We start from the raw sequence: 13,980 nt of genomic DNA on the forward strand, positions 1-13,980 counted from the left end.
CCCCCCTTCCCCTCCTGGTATCACTACTCTCATTATTGGTCCTGAGGGAGTTGTCTGTCCTGGATTCCGTGTTTCCAGCTCTTATCTGTACCTGTGTACATGTTCTGGTCTAGCCAGATCTGTAAGATAGAATTGGGATTATGACAAGGGGTGGCGGGAAGCATTAAAGAACTAAAGGAAAGTTGTATGTTTCATCAGTGCTATACTGTACCTTGACTGGTTTGTCTCTTCCTTGTGACTCTTTTGTAAAGGGGTGTCCAGTTGCCTACAGAGATGGGCTTTGAGTCTCCACTCCGCACTCCCTTTCATTCACATTATGATTTTTTGCCCTGGGTATTTAATGCCTGATACCTGATCCGATCAACATCTCATGCAGAGGCTGGTGTGCTTCTTCCTTGTGGACTTTGTTGCTTCTCAACTAGATGGCCCCTTGTTTATCTTCAAGCCTTTCAGACCCCAGACATATATCTTTTGATAACCAGGCACCATCAGCTTTCTTCACCACATTTGCTATGTACCCAATTTGTCTTCATTGATCATGTAGGGAAGGTGAGCATCACGGAATGCCAGGTTATTAGAACAAAGTGTTCTTGCGTTGAGAGAGTACTTGAGTAGAAGCCCAATGTCTGTCTGCTACCTTGATACTTAACATATAAATATATGTACATAGATCTATTTCCTGATCGTCATATATAAATATATTTAAGTATGTACATACCTGTATTTAGACCTCTATAAATGCCCTCTGCCTTCTAGTTCTTTCCTCTATTTCCTTTTAATTTCCTCTTGCCCCACTATCATTCTCAGCCTTCATTTGAGTTATAGCAATTCCTTTCAGTTACATTGCTCTTGACCAAGCCCTACCAGATGCCCTATGCCCTCCACACCATTGATTTTAGATCACTTGTTGTTCCCTTATCCCTGGGTTTGTTAACACCCACTTCCTTCCCCTGCCTCCCCTCTTCCATGCCCCCCCACCCTAGCACAGTTGGTCCCGTTGTTTATCCTACTTATCTTGTCTAGACAGACATGCCGAGACAATAATAAGCACAAAAACAAGGCAGAGCAAAACAAAACCAAGAAACCAAACAACAACAAAAAGCCAACTACAAAAAGAAAAGAAAAGCCTGTAAATAGTTCCAGGTTTGTTTGTTAACCTTTAGGAGTGTTTTAAGGTCAAGTCTGATGGGGTGCCAGGCCCTGGTCCCAGAGACTTTTTGGTATTCCTTGGGGACTTCATTGCTTTGCTCCCCTTGCTGCTCTGTTTCACACCCTTCGCATTTTGCCCCGGTTAGTGGGGTCAGATTGGGCAAAATTCCCACACTGTGCTTCCAGTGTTGTCCCTCGTAGTGCTATGGGTCAGTGAGGGACATCATGTCTCATGGTTGGGCAGGCCCTCTGGTCTTCTGTGTACATTGGCTGCTCTGAGCAGGAATATCATCCTTGGGGCTTGGTTGGCAAGCATGTGTTATACACTCTCTCTTTACCTCTTCGTTTGCTCCTGTGTTCTCTAATCAGATGCGCCCCTCTCCTTGAGCAGTAGCTTCAGTGCTGTCCTCTGAAGTGGATTCTTCTGGGAGGGTGGGGGGGCTGTGAAAGTGGTATTTTTCATAGCCTCATTTTTCTATATTAACATCTGAAACTTTTTAATTCGTATAGTTTTTCACATGGCTTTTTTCCTTCAACCTTGGACTTCATTCCCTTTTGAATGCTGGCTTTTTACTGCATTATAAGCATCTCCTACTGGGCTTCTGAGTAGCAAGATATTTCCAGTGACCCAATTCCTGAAGATTTCTGCCTGTGTATGAGCTCTGCTGAACTCACTTAAAAATACATAACTTTTGATTTTGTTTAAAAAACAGGTTTGCAGTGCTTGGATAACAAGTGGAGTTGTAAGTGACCTTAATGATCTCCGAAGAGTTCATCAGTTGCTTGTTTCATCGTTGACAAAAATACAGGCTGGAAAAGAAGCTCTGAGTCACTTATATAATGAAAGTGCTTCTACCATGGAGATATTAGCTGTATTAAAGGCCTGGGCAGAGGTGAGTACATGTCAACTTATAAGTTGCATTTTGGATGTTTTTAATAAATACCTGAAGCCATCACAGTGTTAATAATTTAGAACACATATACATTAAAGTTTACAAAGCATTCCAATGTGAGGTTTATTTATATGGCAAAGCATCCAAAACCAAAACACAAGCCATTCGCCAGGACTCCCAACTCAGAGCTATTACAGGTTAACTGAGTTCCAAAGAGTGCTTCATTGCCTGTTACCAGTTTTTTTTAAACAAGAGCAGTTGTGAGGCAGCAGTGGGCAGGAAAAAGATGAGACTTTGTGCTTGCATAAAGATTTTCAGTCTTATGACCGCTGAAGACAAAGCGGGTGAATGGGCAAATGTGGTGAAGAAAGCTGATGGTGCCCAGCTATCAAAAGACATAGTGTCTGGGGTCTCAAAGGTTTGAAGGTAAACTAGCGACCATCAAGCTCAGAAGCAACAAAGCCCACATGAAAGAAGCACACCAGCCTATGCGATCACAAGGTGTCGAAGGGATCAGGTATAAGGCATCATCAGAACAAAAAAATCTTACCATGGTGAATGATGGGGGGAGTGCGGAGTGGAGACCCAAAGCCCATTTGTAGGCCACTGGAAATCCCCTTGCAGAGGGCTCTCGGGGAGGAGACGAGCCAGTCAGGGTGTGATGTAGCAATGATGAAAAATACAACTTTCCTCTAGTTCCTAAATACTTCCTCCCCGCCCCCACTATCACGATCCGAATTCTACCTTGCAAGTCTGGCTAGACCAGAGGATGTACATTGGTACAGATGGGAAATGGAAGCACAGGGAATCCAGGGCGGATGATCCCTTCAAGACCAGTGGTGTGAGTGGCGATACTGGGAGGGTAGAGGGAGAGTGGGTTGGAAAGCTGGAACCGATTACAAGGATCTGCATGTGACCTCCTCCCTGGGGGACGGACAACAGAAAAGTGGGTGAAGGGAGACGTCAGACAGGGCAACATATGACAAAATAATTTATAAATTATCAAGGGCTCATGAGGGAGGGAAAAAATGAGGACCTAATGCTGGGGCTTAAGTGCAGAGGAAATGTTTTGAGAATGATGAGGGCAATGAATGTACAAATACGCTTTACACAATTGATGTATGTATGGATTGTGATAAGAGTTGTATGAGCCCCTAATAAAACGATTAAAAAAAAAAAAAGATTTGCAGTCTTGGAAACACACAGGGGCAGTTCTACCCTACCCAAAAGGTTGCTATGGGACAGAGTCAACTAGATGGCAGTAAACGAAAATGAAAACCAACTCCTATTAAAAGCTGAATTTTTGGAATATAAGTCTGCTATATGTTCTATCATTCATGAAACACATATTTTAAACTTTTTTTCCTTGCTTTTTCATGGAGTGATATTTGATGATTAAATACCAGTTGTTTTCTGTTCAAAGTATAAAGAAATCTTAAAGGAAAATTCTTTAAATATATTACAAAGTACGTAGAAAAGAAGACTAAAAAGAAATAAACCATAATGTTAGTACTACATATCTCTGGGTATGAGATTATGATTTTTATTTAACTTTTCCACGTTTGCTTTCTTAATCAGGAAGGGAAACTATTTGAGTTTGTAACTTAATTATGGGAATGTTTATGCATTTATTAAAATAGATAAAATAGTGTAATGAACCCACATAAGTACATTATCCAGCTCAGCAGCCACTAAACTAAGTCAATATTAACTCTTTTAACACTTTATTGTGTATTTTATATTTTAGAGCAGTTTCAGGTTTACAGAAAATTTGTAAAGAAAGTAGTTATTGTATGGTGTTGAGTTGATTCCAACTCATAGAATTGCTGAGGCTGTAAATGGTTTTTGTTTTTTTTGAGGCTGTAAATCTTTAGGGAAGTAAATCACCAGGTTTCTTCTGTGAAGGAGCCTGTGACTCAATCCACTGACCTTTCATTGAGCAGCCAAGTGCTTCACCATTGCACCACCAGGAATACTTACAAAGACCAGAGAGTTCCCACTTACCTCCTCTCCCAACACATGCAATGTATGAATATCTTGCATTACTATGATACATTGTTATGATTGATGAACCATTATCCATAGTTTAGGGTGCACTCTTTGTGTTGTATAGTCCTGTGGATTTTGACAAATGCATAATGTCATGTATCCACCATTACAATAACATACAAAAATGTTTCACTGGCCCAGAAATGCCCTGTTACACCTATTCATTCTTCCTTCCTCTTTTCGAGTCCCTTATGCCCATGAGCTTTTTATTATCTCTCTAGTTTTGCCTTATCCAGAATGTCTTATGCTTAGATTCATGTATTATGTCATTTAATTATGGCATATACTCACAGTATACGTGTGTGTGTAAAACATTACACTGTTGTAGTTATACTGCATAACTAAATTGTGTCAATTTAATTATATAGACAAGGGATAAATCAAAAAGTATTGCTACTGGAGTTCCAGTTCATCATCCATGCACAAATTCATCTCAAATAAAACATGTTTAAACATGTGCCTTATCAGTGAGTAGCTGCAGAGAAGCTTTATAAGTAATATACTTGTTTCAATCTTAATCTTGTTAGAGTGCCTTCAAAAAAAAAAAAAAGGTTTAATCAAGGCAGTGGCTTCTAACGTGCTCTGCTGGGCTACCTAAATCCAAGGGAGAACAGGTGACAGTGACACTGTATTTTGGAATTCCAGAATTATAATCTTGATATATTTTCTCAGAGTACACAAGATGGTCATGGGGGCTTATTAGAAAGAAGTTTTAAGAAAATTGAAAACTGCATTGGTGAGAAAGGGGCTGAGAAAATTGCTCCAAGAGTTGTTTTTCTTCATGACAATGCACCTACTGATTTTTCAAGAGTAGCAGACATCTCTTAAGAAAATTTCACTGTAAACCTACCCAATCCACCTTCCAGCCCTGATGCTGCTCCACGTGTCTTTTAGTGCTTCAGACTCAAGGAACATTTCAACAGAACACTATTTGATTCCCATAAGGATGCCCAAACTGCCATTGTAATCTTCTGTCAGTGATAGAGCACATAATTTTTCATGGATGGGCTAAAAGATATAGAACACCACCTTCAGAAATATGTAGACCTAGATAGAGGCTATGGCAAGAAACAGTAACTTTAACCTTTCGTTTTCTGCTGTTTTTTGTATTAATCATGGTTTCTTTGATTTTTCATAGACTTGCCATAATATAACGTTTTACATACATGCACCTACTATAGTATAGTAGTAATTGGTAGAGCTATTTAAAACCTGAAAGTTGTAGAATGTATTTGTCATTATTTAATGCTGACAACACTTGGTGGGAAAGTAGTGTAGCCTAGGTTAATTAAGTTGGATCTAATGACCTTTAAAGCATATAAACAAGAATTCTGCAATCTGAGTAATCTATTTATCAGATAACTCTTTGTTCATATATGTGGGGGAAGCCAGCCTCCCACAACTAATCACAGGTTCCAGAGACTCAATTGTACAGTTGAGAAATATAAAGATTATAGTAAAGTCAGAGAATAAGAGAGATAGAAGATAGAGTGAAATAAAAGAGTCAGACACATTTCATGGTAGCAAGCTCACCTCCTAGAAGGCCATGATCTCAACAGCCAGGTCTACACACAGAGAGGGCAGGAGAAAGGGAGGGCAAGAGCGATTTATTGCTAACCCAAGCTTATATATCTTTGGGGGCATGCATGCCCTCTAATTACCGGTAAAGACATACATCACAGGAAGGGGTTGTACAATAGGCTTAAACGTAACAGGAAGGGGATGAGCTGGGGTGTACACGTAATAGGAAGGGGAAGGATTAAGGGTATACTTGTGGCAAGAAGGGCAGACCCTGGACTCAATATGGCAGCCTAATCTTGGTCACCCTTGAGTGGGCTAGACCTCCCTGGGTTCTCCTTCAGGGAAACAATCTACTATCCTTATCAGAAGGGAGGGTCCCTACTTTGGATGGGACAGACTATACAGTATGATTGCTCTAGATAACTGATAACCCTTAGGGAGAATAACCTCTGACCTACTTTTATTGACCTGCAAGTGTATAGTCATTTACCATGTGTAGCAAGCATCTAGGTTTGGCATATATTTGGGGGACACAACTTGGGAGAAATCTTTCTGTATCCCACACATACTGTGTCCACTATACTTTAAATCAATTATGCCCCCTTTTTTTTAATCCCTAGTAACACAATGGATTCATCATTTGACTATCGCAAAATGGGCAGTTCAAAACCACTAATTACTCTGAGAGCAAAAGATGAGACTGTGTACTCCCATAAAGATTTACAGTCTCAGAAACCCAAAGGAGTAGTCCCACTCTGTTCTGTAGGATCACTGTCAGTGGGAATCATTCAACTTGTTGACATTGGATTTGGTTTTAGTTTGGTGCTCTTTGTTAAGCACATTACCCCCTACTCTACTTCTTTGCTTAGTAAAGATAAATAATGATTGGCCAACCTGTTGTGGGTAATTGAGGTTCATAATCCCTTGTCTAAAATTCTTGCAGCCAGATATATTTGGAATTCAAATATGTATAGATTTTAGGAAAGTTATGCAAACGTTTTTGTATAATTCCTCCAGCACGTCAGGCTTACGACTATTAAATCTGCAAGCAAAATTAAGCTATCTGCAGCAAACTATTTGAATGTTCACACTATGTGAGAGAGACTATAAATAGCCTATACACTCACACATATGCATTTGTTGCTGTTGTCAGGGCCATCGAGTTGGCTCTGACCCATAATGAACCTGTGCACAACAAAACAAAACACTGCGTGGTCCTGTGCCATCCTCACGATTGTTTCAATACCTCAGCCCATTCATGCAGCCACTGTGTAAATCCATCTCATTGAGAAACTTCCTCTTTTTCGCTATCCTTCCACTTTACCAATCATAATGTCATTCTCTGGGAACTGCTCTCTTCTAACCATATGTCAGAGAAGTATGATCCAATAGACATATGCCCAAAGTATACAAGATGAAGTCTAGCCATCCTTGCCTCTAAAAAGCACTCTGGCCTTACTTCTTCCAACGTAGATCAGTTTGTCATTTTAGGAGTCCCTGCTAAATACTTTCAATATCCTTTTCCAGCACCACAATTCAAATTCATTGATTCTTCTTTGGTCTTCCTTATTTTTTTTTTTGAATTTTTAAAAATCATTTTATTAGGGGCTCATACAACTCTTATCACAATCCATACATACATCAATTGTGTAAAGCGCATTTGTACATTCATTGCCCTCATCATTCTCAAAACATTTCCTCCCCACCTAAGCATTAGGTCCTCATTTTTCCCCTCTCTCCCCGCTCCCCCCTCCCTCATGAGCCCTTGATAATATATAAATTGTTATTTTGTCATATGTTGCCCTGTCCGATGTCTCCCTTCACCCACTTTTCTGTTGTCTGTCCCCTAAGGAGGAGGTCACATATAGTTCCTTGTAATCGGTTCCCTCCTTCCAACCAACTCTCCCTCTACACTCCCAGTACCGTCACTCACACCACTGGTCGTGAAGGGATCATCCGCCCTAGATTCCCTGTATTTCCAGTTCCTATCTGTACCAGTGTACATCCTCTGGTCTAGCCAGACTTATAAGGTAGAATTCGGATCATAATAGTGGGTGGTCTTCCTTATTAAATGTTCAACTTTCATGTGCATATGAGGCAGTTGAAAATACCATGGCTTGGGTCAGGTGCACCTTATTCCTCAAAGTAACATCCTTGCTCTTCAATTCTCTAAAGCAGCAGTTCTCAACCTGTGGGTTGTGACCCCTTTGGGAGTTGAAAGACCCTTTCACGGGGGTCACCCGATTCATAACAGTAGCAAAATTATAGCTAAGAAGTAGCAATGAAAATAATTCTATGGAAAAAAAAAAAGAAAGAAAGAAAATAATTCTATGGTTGGGGATTCCCCACAACATGAAGAACTGTATTAAAGGGTAACGACATCAGGAAGGTTGAGAACCATTGCTCTAAGGAGATCTCGTACAGTAGATTTACCTAATGCAGTATGTCTTTTGATCCCTTGACTGCTGCTTCCATGAGCATTGATTGTGGATTCGAGCAACACAGACTCCTTGACCACTTCAACCTTTTCTCCATTTATCATGGTGTTGCCTATTGGTCCCGTTATGAAGATTTTGGTCTTCCTTACATTGAGTTATAATCCATACTGAAGGCTACATTCCTTAATCTTATCAGCAAGTGCCTCAAGTCCTCCTTTTTAGCAAGCAAGGTTGTGTCACCTGAATATATCAGGTTGTTAAAGGGTTCCTCCAATCCCAATGCCACACTCTTCATATAATCTAGTTTTTCTGGTGATTTTGTTCATCATACAAATTGAATAAGTATGGTGACAGGCTACAACCCAAATGCACACCTTTTCTGGTTTTAAATCATGCAGTATCCCCTTGTTCTGTTCACACAACTGCTTCTTGATCCATGTACAAGTTCCGAAAGAACACAAATGAAGTGTTCTGTAAGTCCCATTTTTCTCAAGATTATCCTTAGTTTATTATGGTCCAGATAATTGAATACCTTTGCATAGTCAAGGAAACACAAGTAAACAATCTTTCTGATGTTCTCTTCTTCAAGCCAAGATCCATCTGACATCAGCAATGATATCCCTTGTTCCACCATCTCTTCTTTATTATTTTTTTTCCTCCACTACTTCTGAATCTAGCCTAAACCTCTAGCCATTCTCTCTCAATGTAGTGCTGTAACATATATGTGTATTTTATATAGACATATGAACACATCTGTATGCCTTACCTAAGAGAAACTTAATTCTCACATAAATTCTTTCAGTTTTGTCAGCAGATTAATTTGCCATAAATTTACATGGTTCAGCTCCTCTTGAATTCTTGAGTTGTGGATAAAGGGATAATGCTTGTTACTTATATTTTCAAATTTTTCTTTTGGCAGGTTATATTTATCTGGAACATTTCCCCAGAATAATTTTCATTATTTGAAATCTATTAATTTAAAAAATGTACCATATTACTTAAATAGTCTATAGTCCATGTTGTTTATTTATGTAGATTCTTTATAGTGATTTAGTATTATGTCTGAATGAAAATATTGTTAGTACTTTATTTCATTCGGTTTAGAGATGGTTGCCTGAAATTGTATTGAGATTAATTATAAGGCTATACATAGGTTTGGTGAGAAAAAGTGCCATAAATAATTATATTTTCCTTAGTTGTGAAAGTATAGCATGGCAGCTTAATTGCCAGATATTTGTTTTCCTCATGTATCTCATTGAAAAGAGTACTATTGGATCTTTCTACCATAGTTTTGTGTGTATAGTTGTATAGGTTTGCCTTCTTGAGAGCAAAATGCATTTCATTCCAATTATGCTCTGGTGGTATAGTGTTGTACATATTGGTGTGCCAACCACGAGAGCAATAGTTCAAATCCACCAGTGGCTCCATGGGAGAAAGATGCGGCTTTCTTCTCCCATAAAGATTTACGACCTCGTAATATAAGATACAATAATCATTTATAAATTATCAAGGGTGCATGGGGGAGAGGGGAGGAGGAAGGGAGGGGGAGGGGAAAAAAGGAAAATGAGCTGATTTCGGGAACCCAAGAGGAAAGCGAATTTTGGGAATAATGAGGGCAACAAATGTATAGATGTGCTTTACACAATTGATCTATGTATTGTGATGAATTGTATGAGCCCCAATAAATTGATTTAAAAAAAAAAAAGATTTACGGCCTCAGAAATTCACAGGAGCAGTTTTACTGTGCCCCATAGGGTCACTGCAAATTGGAATTGACTCAGTGGCAGTGAATGAGTGAGTTTTGTGTTCAAAAAGAAGTCTGCTTCTTAAGATTAAATGTTATTGTACCTGTTCTTTGGATCCAAGGTTTTCCTATTTACAAATTAACCTTTAACAGGTCTACATAATTGCTGTAGAAAGACAGAAAATATACAGACAGCCTTTGAAGACTACCATCTGTTCAGAAGAGAGTGAAAAAAATGAGTCACTTTCACCAGATGGCCTGCTCGACTTAGTCCACACAGATCTCGGCACACTAAGTAGACTCTGGCTTGCTGCACTTCAGGATTTTGCTCTCTTAACATTGCCTTCAGAATTTGCCTCCCAACTTCCTGTTGAAGGTAAGGAGGTAAAATGTATACATCAATCCTAGACTGTCAATCCCTAACAGTTAACTTAATATTTTAAAAATTCTCTTTTGGCAAGTGATGCTTATCTGGAACATTTTTGCCAGAAAGTGTTCACTCGGGGGTGAGAATTCAAGAATTGCTTCGTGGTAAACACCTGAGCTGACTCTCTTGAAAGCACGTACAGCTTAGCCTGCCACATGGCTCTCCAAAGTGGTCAGACCAGTTTTCATGCCCACCAGCTACATATGTCTACATCTTCCCAACATTATCTGTTACCATAGTTAGTAATTTTTGTCAAACTAATATGTATGAAATGTATTTTATTCGTTTATATTCTTTTGAAGATATTTTTATAGATTTATGAGCAGTTTAAATTTCCTCTGTAAATGTCCTTCTCGTTTCCTTGCCCATTTTCTATTTGGTGTTTGTCTTTTTCTTATTGATTTGTTAATTCTTCATATATTTTTTCTTTATATATTTTTAATACTCTTTCTTTGTGTTGTGTCATCAGATATCTTCTCTGAATTATTAACTTATCCTTTTTTAACTTTAAGATCATAAAGAGTTATAATTAGTGTAACAGTTCTACTTTTTAATTTTGATCATTAATCCAACTGGAACTTGTGTGTAAAATAAGGATAAAGATCTAATCTTCTAGCCAATTACTAGTAGCACATTTTGTAGGCTGGATACTTAGTAGACACTCATTATTTTATTACATGTTATTCCAAAATATTTTTGCTATGATTGTTTCTTTCGTCTTTAGGAATTTTGGAATCCACCTGTCCAGTTTTACTGGAATTCTGATAGGAGTAATACACAAAAAGATATGTAGGATGTTGATTGTAGTACTTTTCAGTGGCATAAAAATGGAAACCATGGGAAAAAACTGATTCACAAACACATTTTGACAGCACAAGTGACAGATACTTCGGTGTAAATAAATCACAAACAGAATGTTAGGTGAAAAGGAGGTTCAAAGGCATCAGTATGATGCTTTGTAAGTAGACGTTTAAATGTATAAGATTTGTGAATAAATGCTCTTACTGTCAAAATGTAAAAACACACTTGGGAATATTCACACCAACTTATCAAAAGTGATGAGTGAAGGAGGGCAAGGATTAAGGATGTAGCAAAATTTGGATGTTTTTGAAAAGCGGTAGTGCAAGAGACTTAAGAAAATAAAGGCAAAATGTTATTGCCCGTCTTGATTATAAGTAGGTGTTAGTGTTTTACACACACATTTTGTTTAAAATATTTTTATTATTAAAAATGAAAATTAAAGAATTAGTATCTTAAGTTTCTTATAAAATGAAAGATAGATCAGTCCTCTTACGCAACATTTTTTACTAGGAAAAATAATACTGATACCATAGAAGCGTAGGTCAATCTCCAAAAGCATTAACAAAAAAACGAAGGGCACAATTGAGTGAATACTGTATATTTCCATTTGTATAAAGTTCCATTTATATGTGTGAAATCAAATATTTTTCATAAAGTCAAGGGCTGGTTGCCTTGGAACGGGGAGAGAGGACTGACTGACACTGGAAAGGAGTACATAGGAACTTCCAGAGGCCGTAGAAGTGGTTGAATCGTTTAATAAAGGAAAATGTATTGAAAGGTGATCTGTTTTATTCCTCCTCACACTCTGCTTCCCCCTTTGCAGGTGGTGCTTTCTATACGGCAGAGACAGGTGAAAATACAAAAGTGCATTATTACAACTCCTGGGCACTTATCCTCCATGCTACAGCATTGTGGCTTACAAGCACAGGCTTTGTTGTGGCCGACCTGGATGAAGGCACATCTAATCTCTCAAGACCTGTAACACCAACTTCCATGTGTCAGGGTTCATCTTCTGGAGCTCCAGTCAAGTCCCCTGAGGATGTCTACACTGATAGATTCCATCTTATTTTAGGTGAGTAAGAGTGTGCCTGTGGTTATCTTTGAGTTATGGTTCACTACTTATCAGCTCTCTTGATTATCACCCTCTTTGTCTTTTGATAAATCTGTGTGTGCCTATACATACATATGTGTGTGCATGTTTATATATAAAACCCCCACTGTTCTCAATAATTGCAAAGTTTGAGAAAGTACATTAAGTGACACACAAGTAGAAGGAAATGTTTAAGATAAAATTTTTTTTTTGAGGTTTAATCTTTGCTTATTTTTGTTGTTGTTTTTGTTTTGTTTTGTTTAGCTTTTCTGAAACTTTTAAGATGAGCTTTTAGAATAAATGTTTTTCATATTTAATTTTCTGAAGAAACACACCATAAGATTGTTACTGGTAAAAATATTATTGATCAATCAAATGAAATGTGAGGGTCATAAAGATAAATTATTGTATTATATGCAATTTGTGGTTTCCAGAGCTTCTGTTATCATTCCTTTCCAGGGCTTGCATGACCAAACTTCATGTGTACTCATGTATATTAGATTTGGCTCCACCTGCATTAGGGTGAGAGCTTTTTAAAAAGCAACTGTTGTAGAAGGAAAGGTTTCAGGATTTTGATGAGTATAACCTGAGCCCTTTTACTACCAGAGTTCCAGTTCTCAAAATGCCTTATTGTTGATGGCCCTGAGCAAATTAAATCACTGACGTTCTCTGTGCACATCTCTCTATTCTAAAAATGAGTGATAATAATAGTGCCTGCTTCGTTCGGTTCTGAGAGATTTACATAAAATGATACATGTCAACCAAACCTACTGGTATCAAGTCAGTTCTAACTCAGCCAACCTCTATATAGAGTTTCCAAGACTGTAAGTCTTTATCAGAGCAGATAGCTTTATCTTTGTCCAGTGGGTTCAAACCACTGATCTTATGATTAAGCAGTCCAGCATCTCATGCAAAGAACAGTGCCTAGTCCTCACTCGATACATTTTAGTACAGAAAAGAGTTATTGAAACTAAAATTTTACTGTAGTTTATGCATCCTTGAACGAAATATTTCATAGCAACTAAGCAATAGTGGACATGCCTGGTTGAAATTATTCCTGTGTACATGTAAGCAAAAACAAACTTAGGGAATTTGCCATAGGATTTAATTATTTAGTGAGTTGTTTAGAATCTTAATTCATAGTTTATCTGGGATACCATTTTGCTGAAAATATTTGCTTATCTTATTATCAAAATAGAATTTTAAAAATGTTTGTGTGTGAATTAGGTGAAGGTTTACAGAAAAGATTATAAGTTTTATAGTCAATAATTTATACACAGTTTGTTTCAACTCACCGTTGCAAATCCCCTCAATGACTAGAAGATTACTTAACTTTGTCAACAATCTCAAAGAAGTTTCCTTTTCTTTTCTGCTTTCCACAGGGATCAGTGTGGAATTTCTGTGTTCCTTGCGTTCAGATGCAACCATGGAAAGCATTACTGCATGTTTGCATGCATTACAGGCCCTTCTAGATGTTCCTTGGCCCAGATCTAAGATTGGCAGTGATCAGGTGATTGCTTGTGTTTTTGTTAGGCTCTTGCACAATTCAAGGAATAGAGTGTCCTCAGGTCATGTCAGTTAACGGAGCAAGCACAGGAATAAAAAGCACTCAGCAGCCACAGAGCTACCTCGGAGCTGGAATGCCCTCAGCAGCTCTGGTGACCCAGGACTGGTCCTGTCTTTGACTCTCACTCTGTGCTTCTGCTTGTACTGCTCTTATTTTTGCGCCACCAGCTGACCACTATCTATTGTTCTTATAAAATCCATTACTGCTGAGTTGATTCTGAGTTGATTCCCTCTCATAGTGACCATAGAACTCTCTACAGGCTTTCCATGAAGCAGCTTGTGGATTCATACCACCAACCTTG

At 38.3% G+C, this 13,980-nt stretch overlaps 1 protein-coding gene across 1 annotated transcript in view; it reads left to right on the forward strand.

Annotated features, from left to right (window-relative positions):
• Positions 1-13,980, forward strand: part of HEATR5A (HEAT repeat containing 5A) — a 151,049-nt gene that overhangs the window by 119,508 nt on the left and 17,561 nt on the right. The window contains exons 26-29 of the mRNA XM_045287650.1: positions 1,863-2,042; positions 9,948-10,170; positions 11,846-12,094; positions 13,495-13,622. Coding sequence (XP_045143585.1) covers positions 1,863-2,042; positions 9,948-10,170; positions 11,846-12,094; positions 13,495-13,622 — 780 coding nt within the window. The remainder of the gene's footprint in view (positions 1-1,862; positions 2,043-9,947; positions 10,171-11,845; positions 12,095-13,494; positions 13,623-13,980) is intronic.

The sequence above is a fragment of the Echinops telfairi genome, unplaced genomic scaffold (genome assembly GCF_000313985.2).
Source record: "Echinops telfairi isolate 266 unplaced genomic scaffold, ASM31398v2 ScPeMD7_18;HRSCAF=68, whole genome shotgun sequence".
Classification (NCBI taxonomy): Eukaryota; Metazoa; Chordata; class Mammalia; order Afrosoricida; family Tenrecidae; genus Echinops; species Echinops telfairi.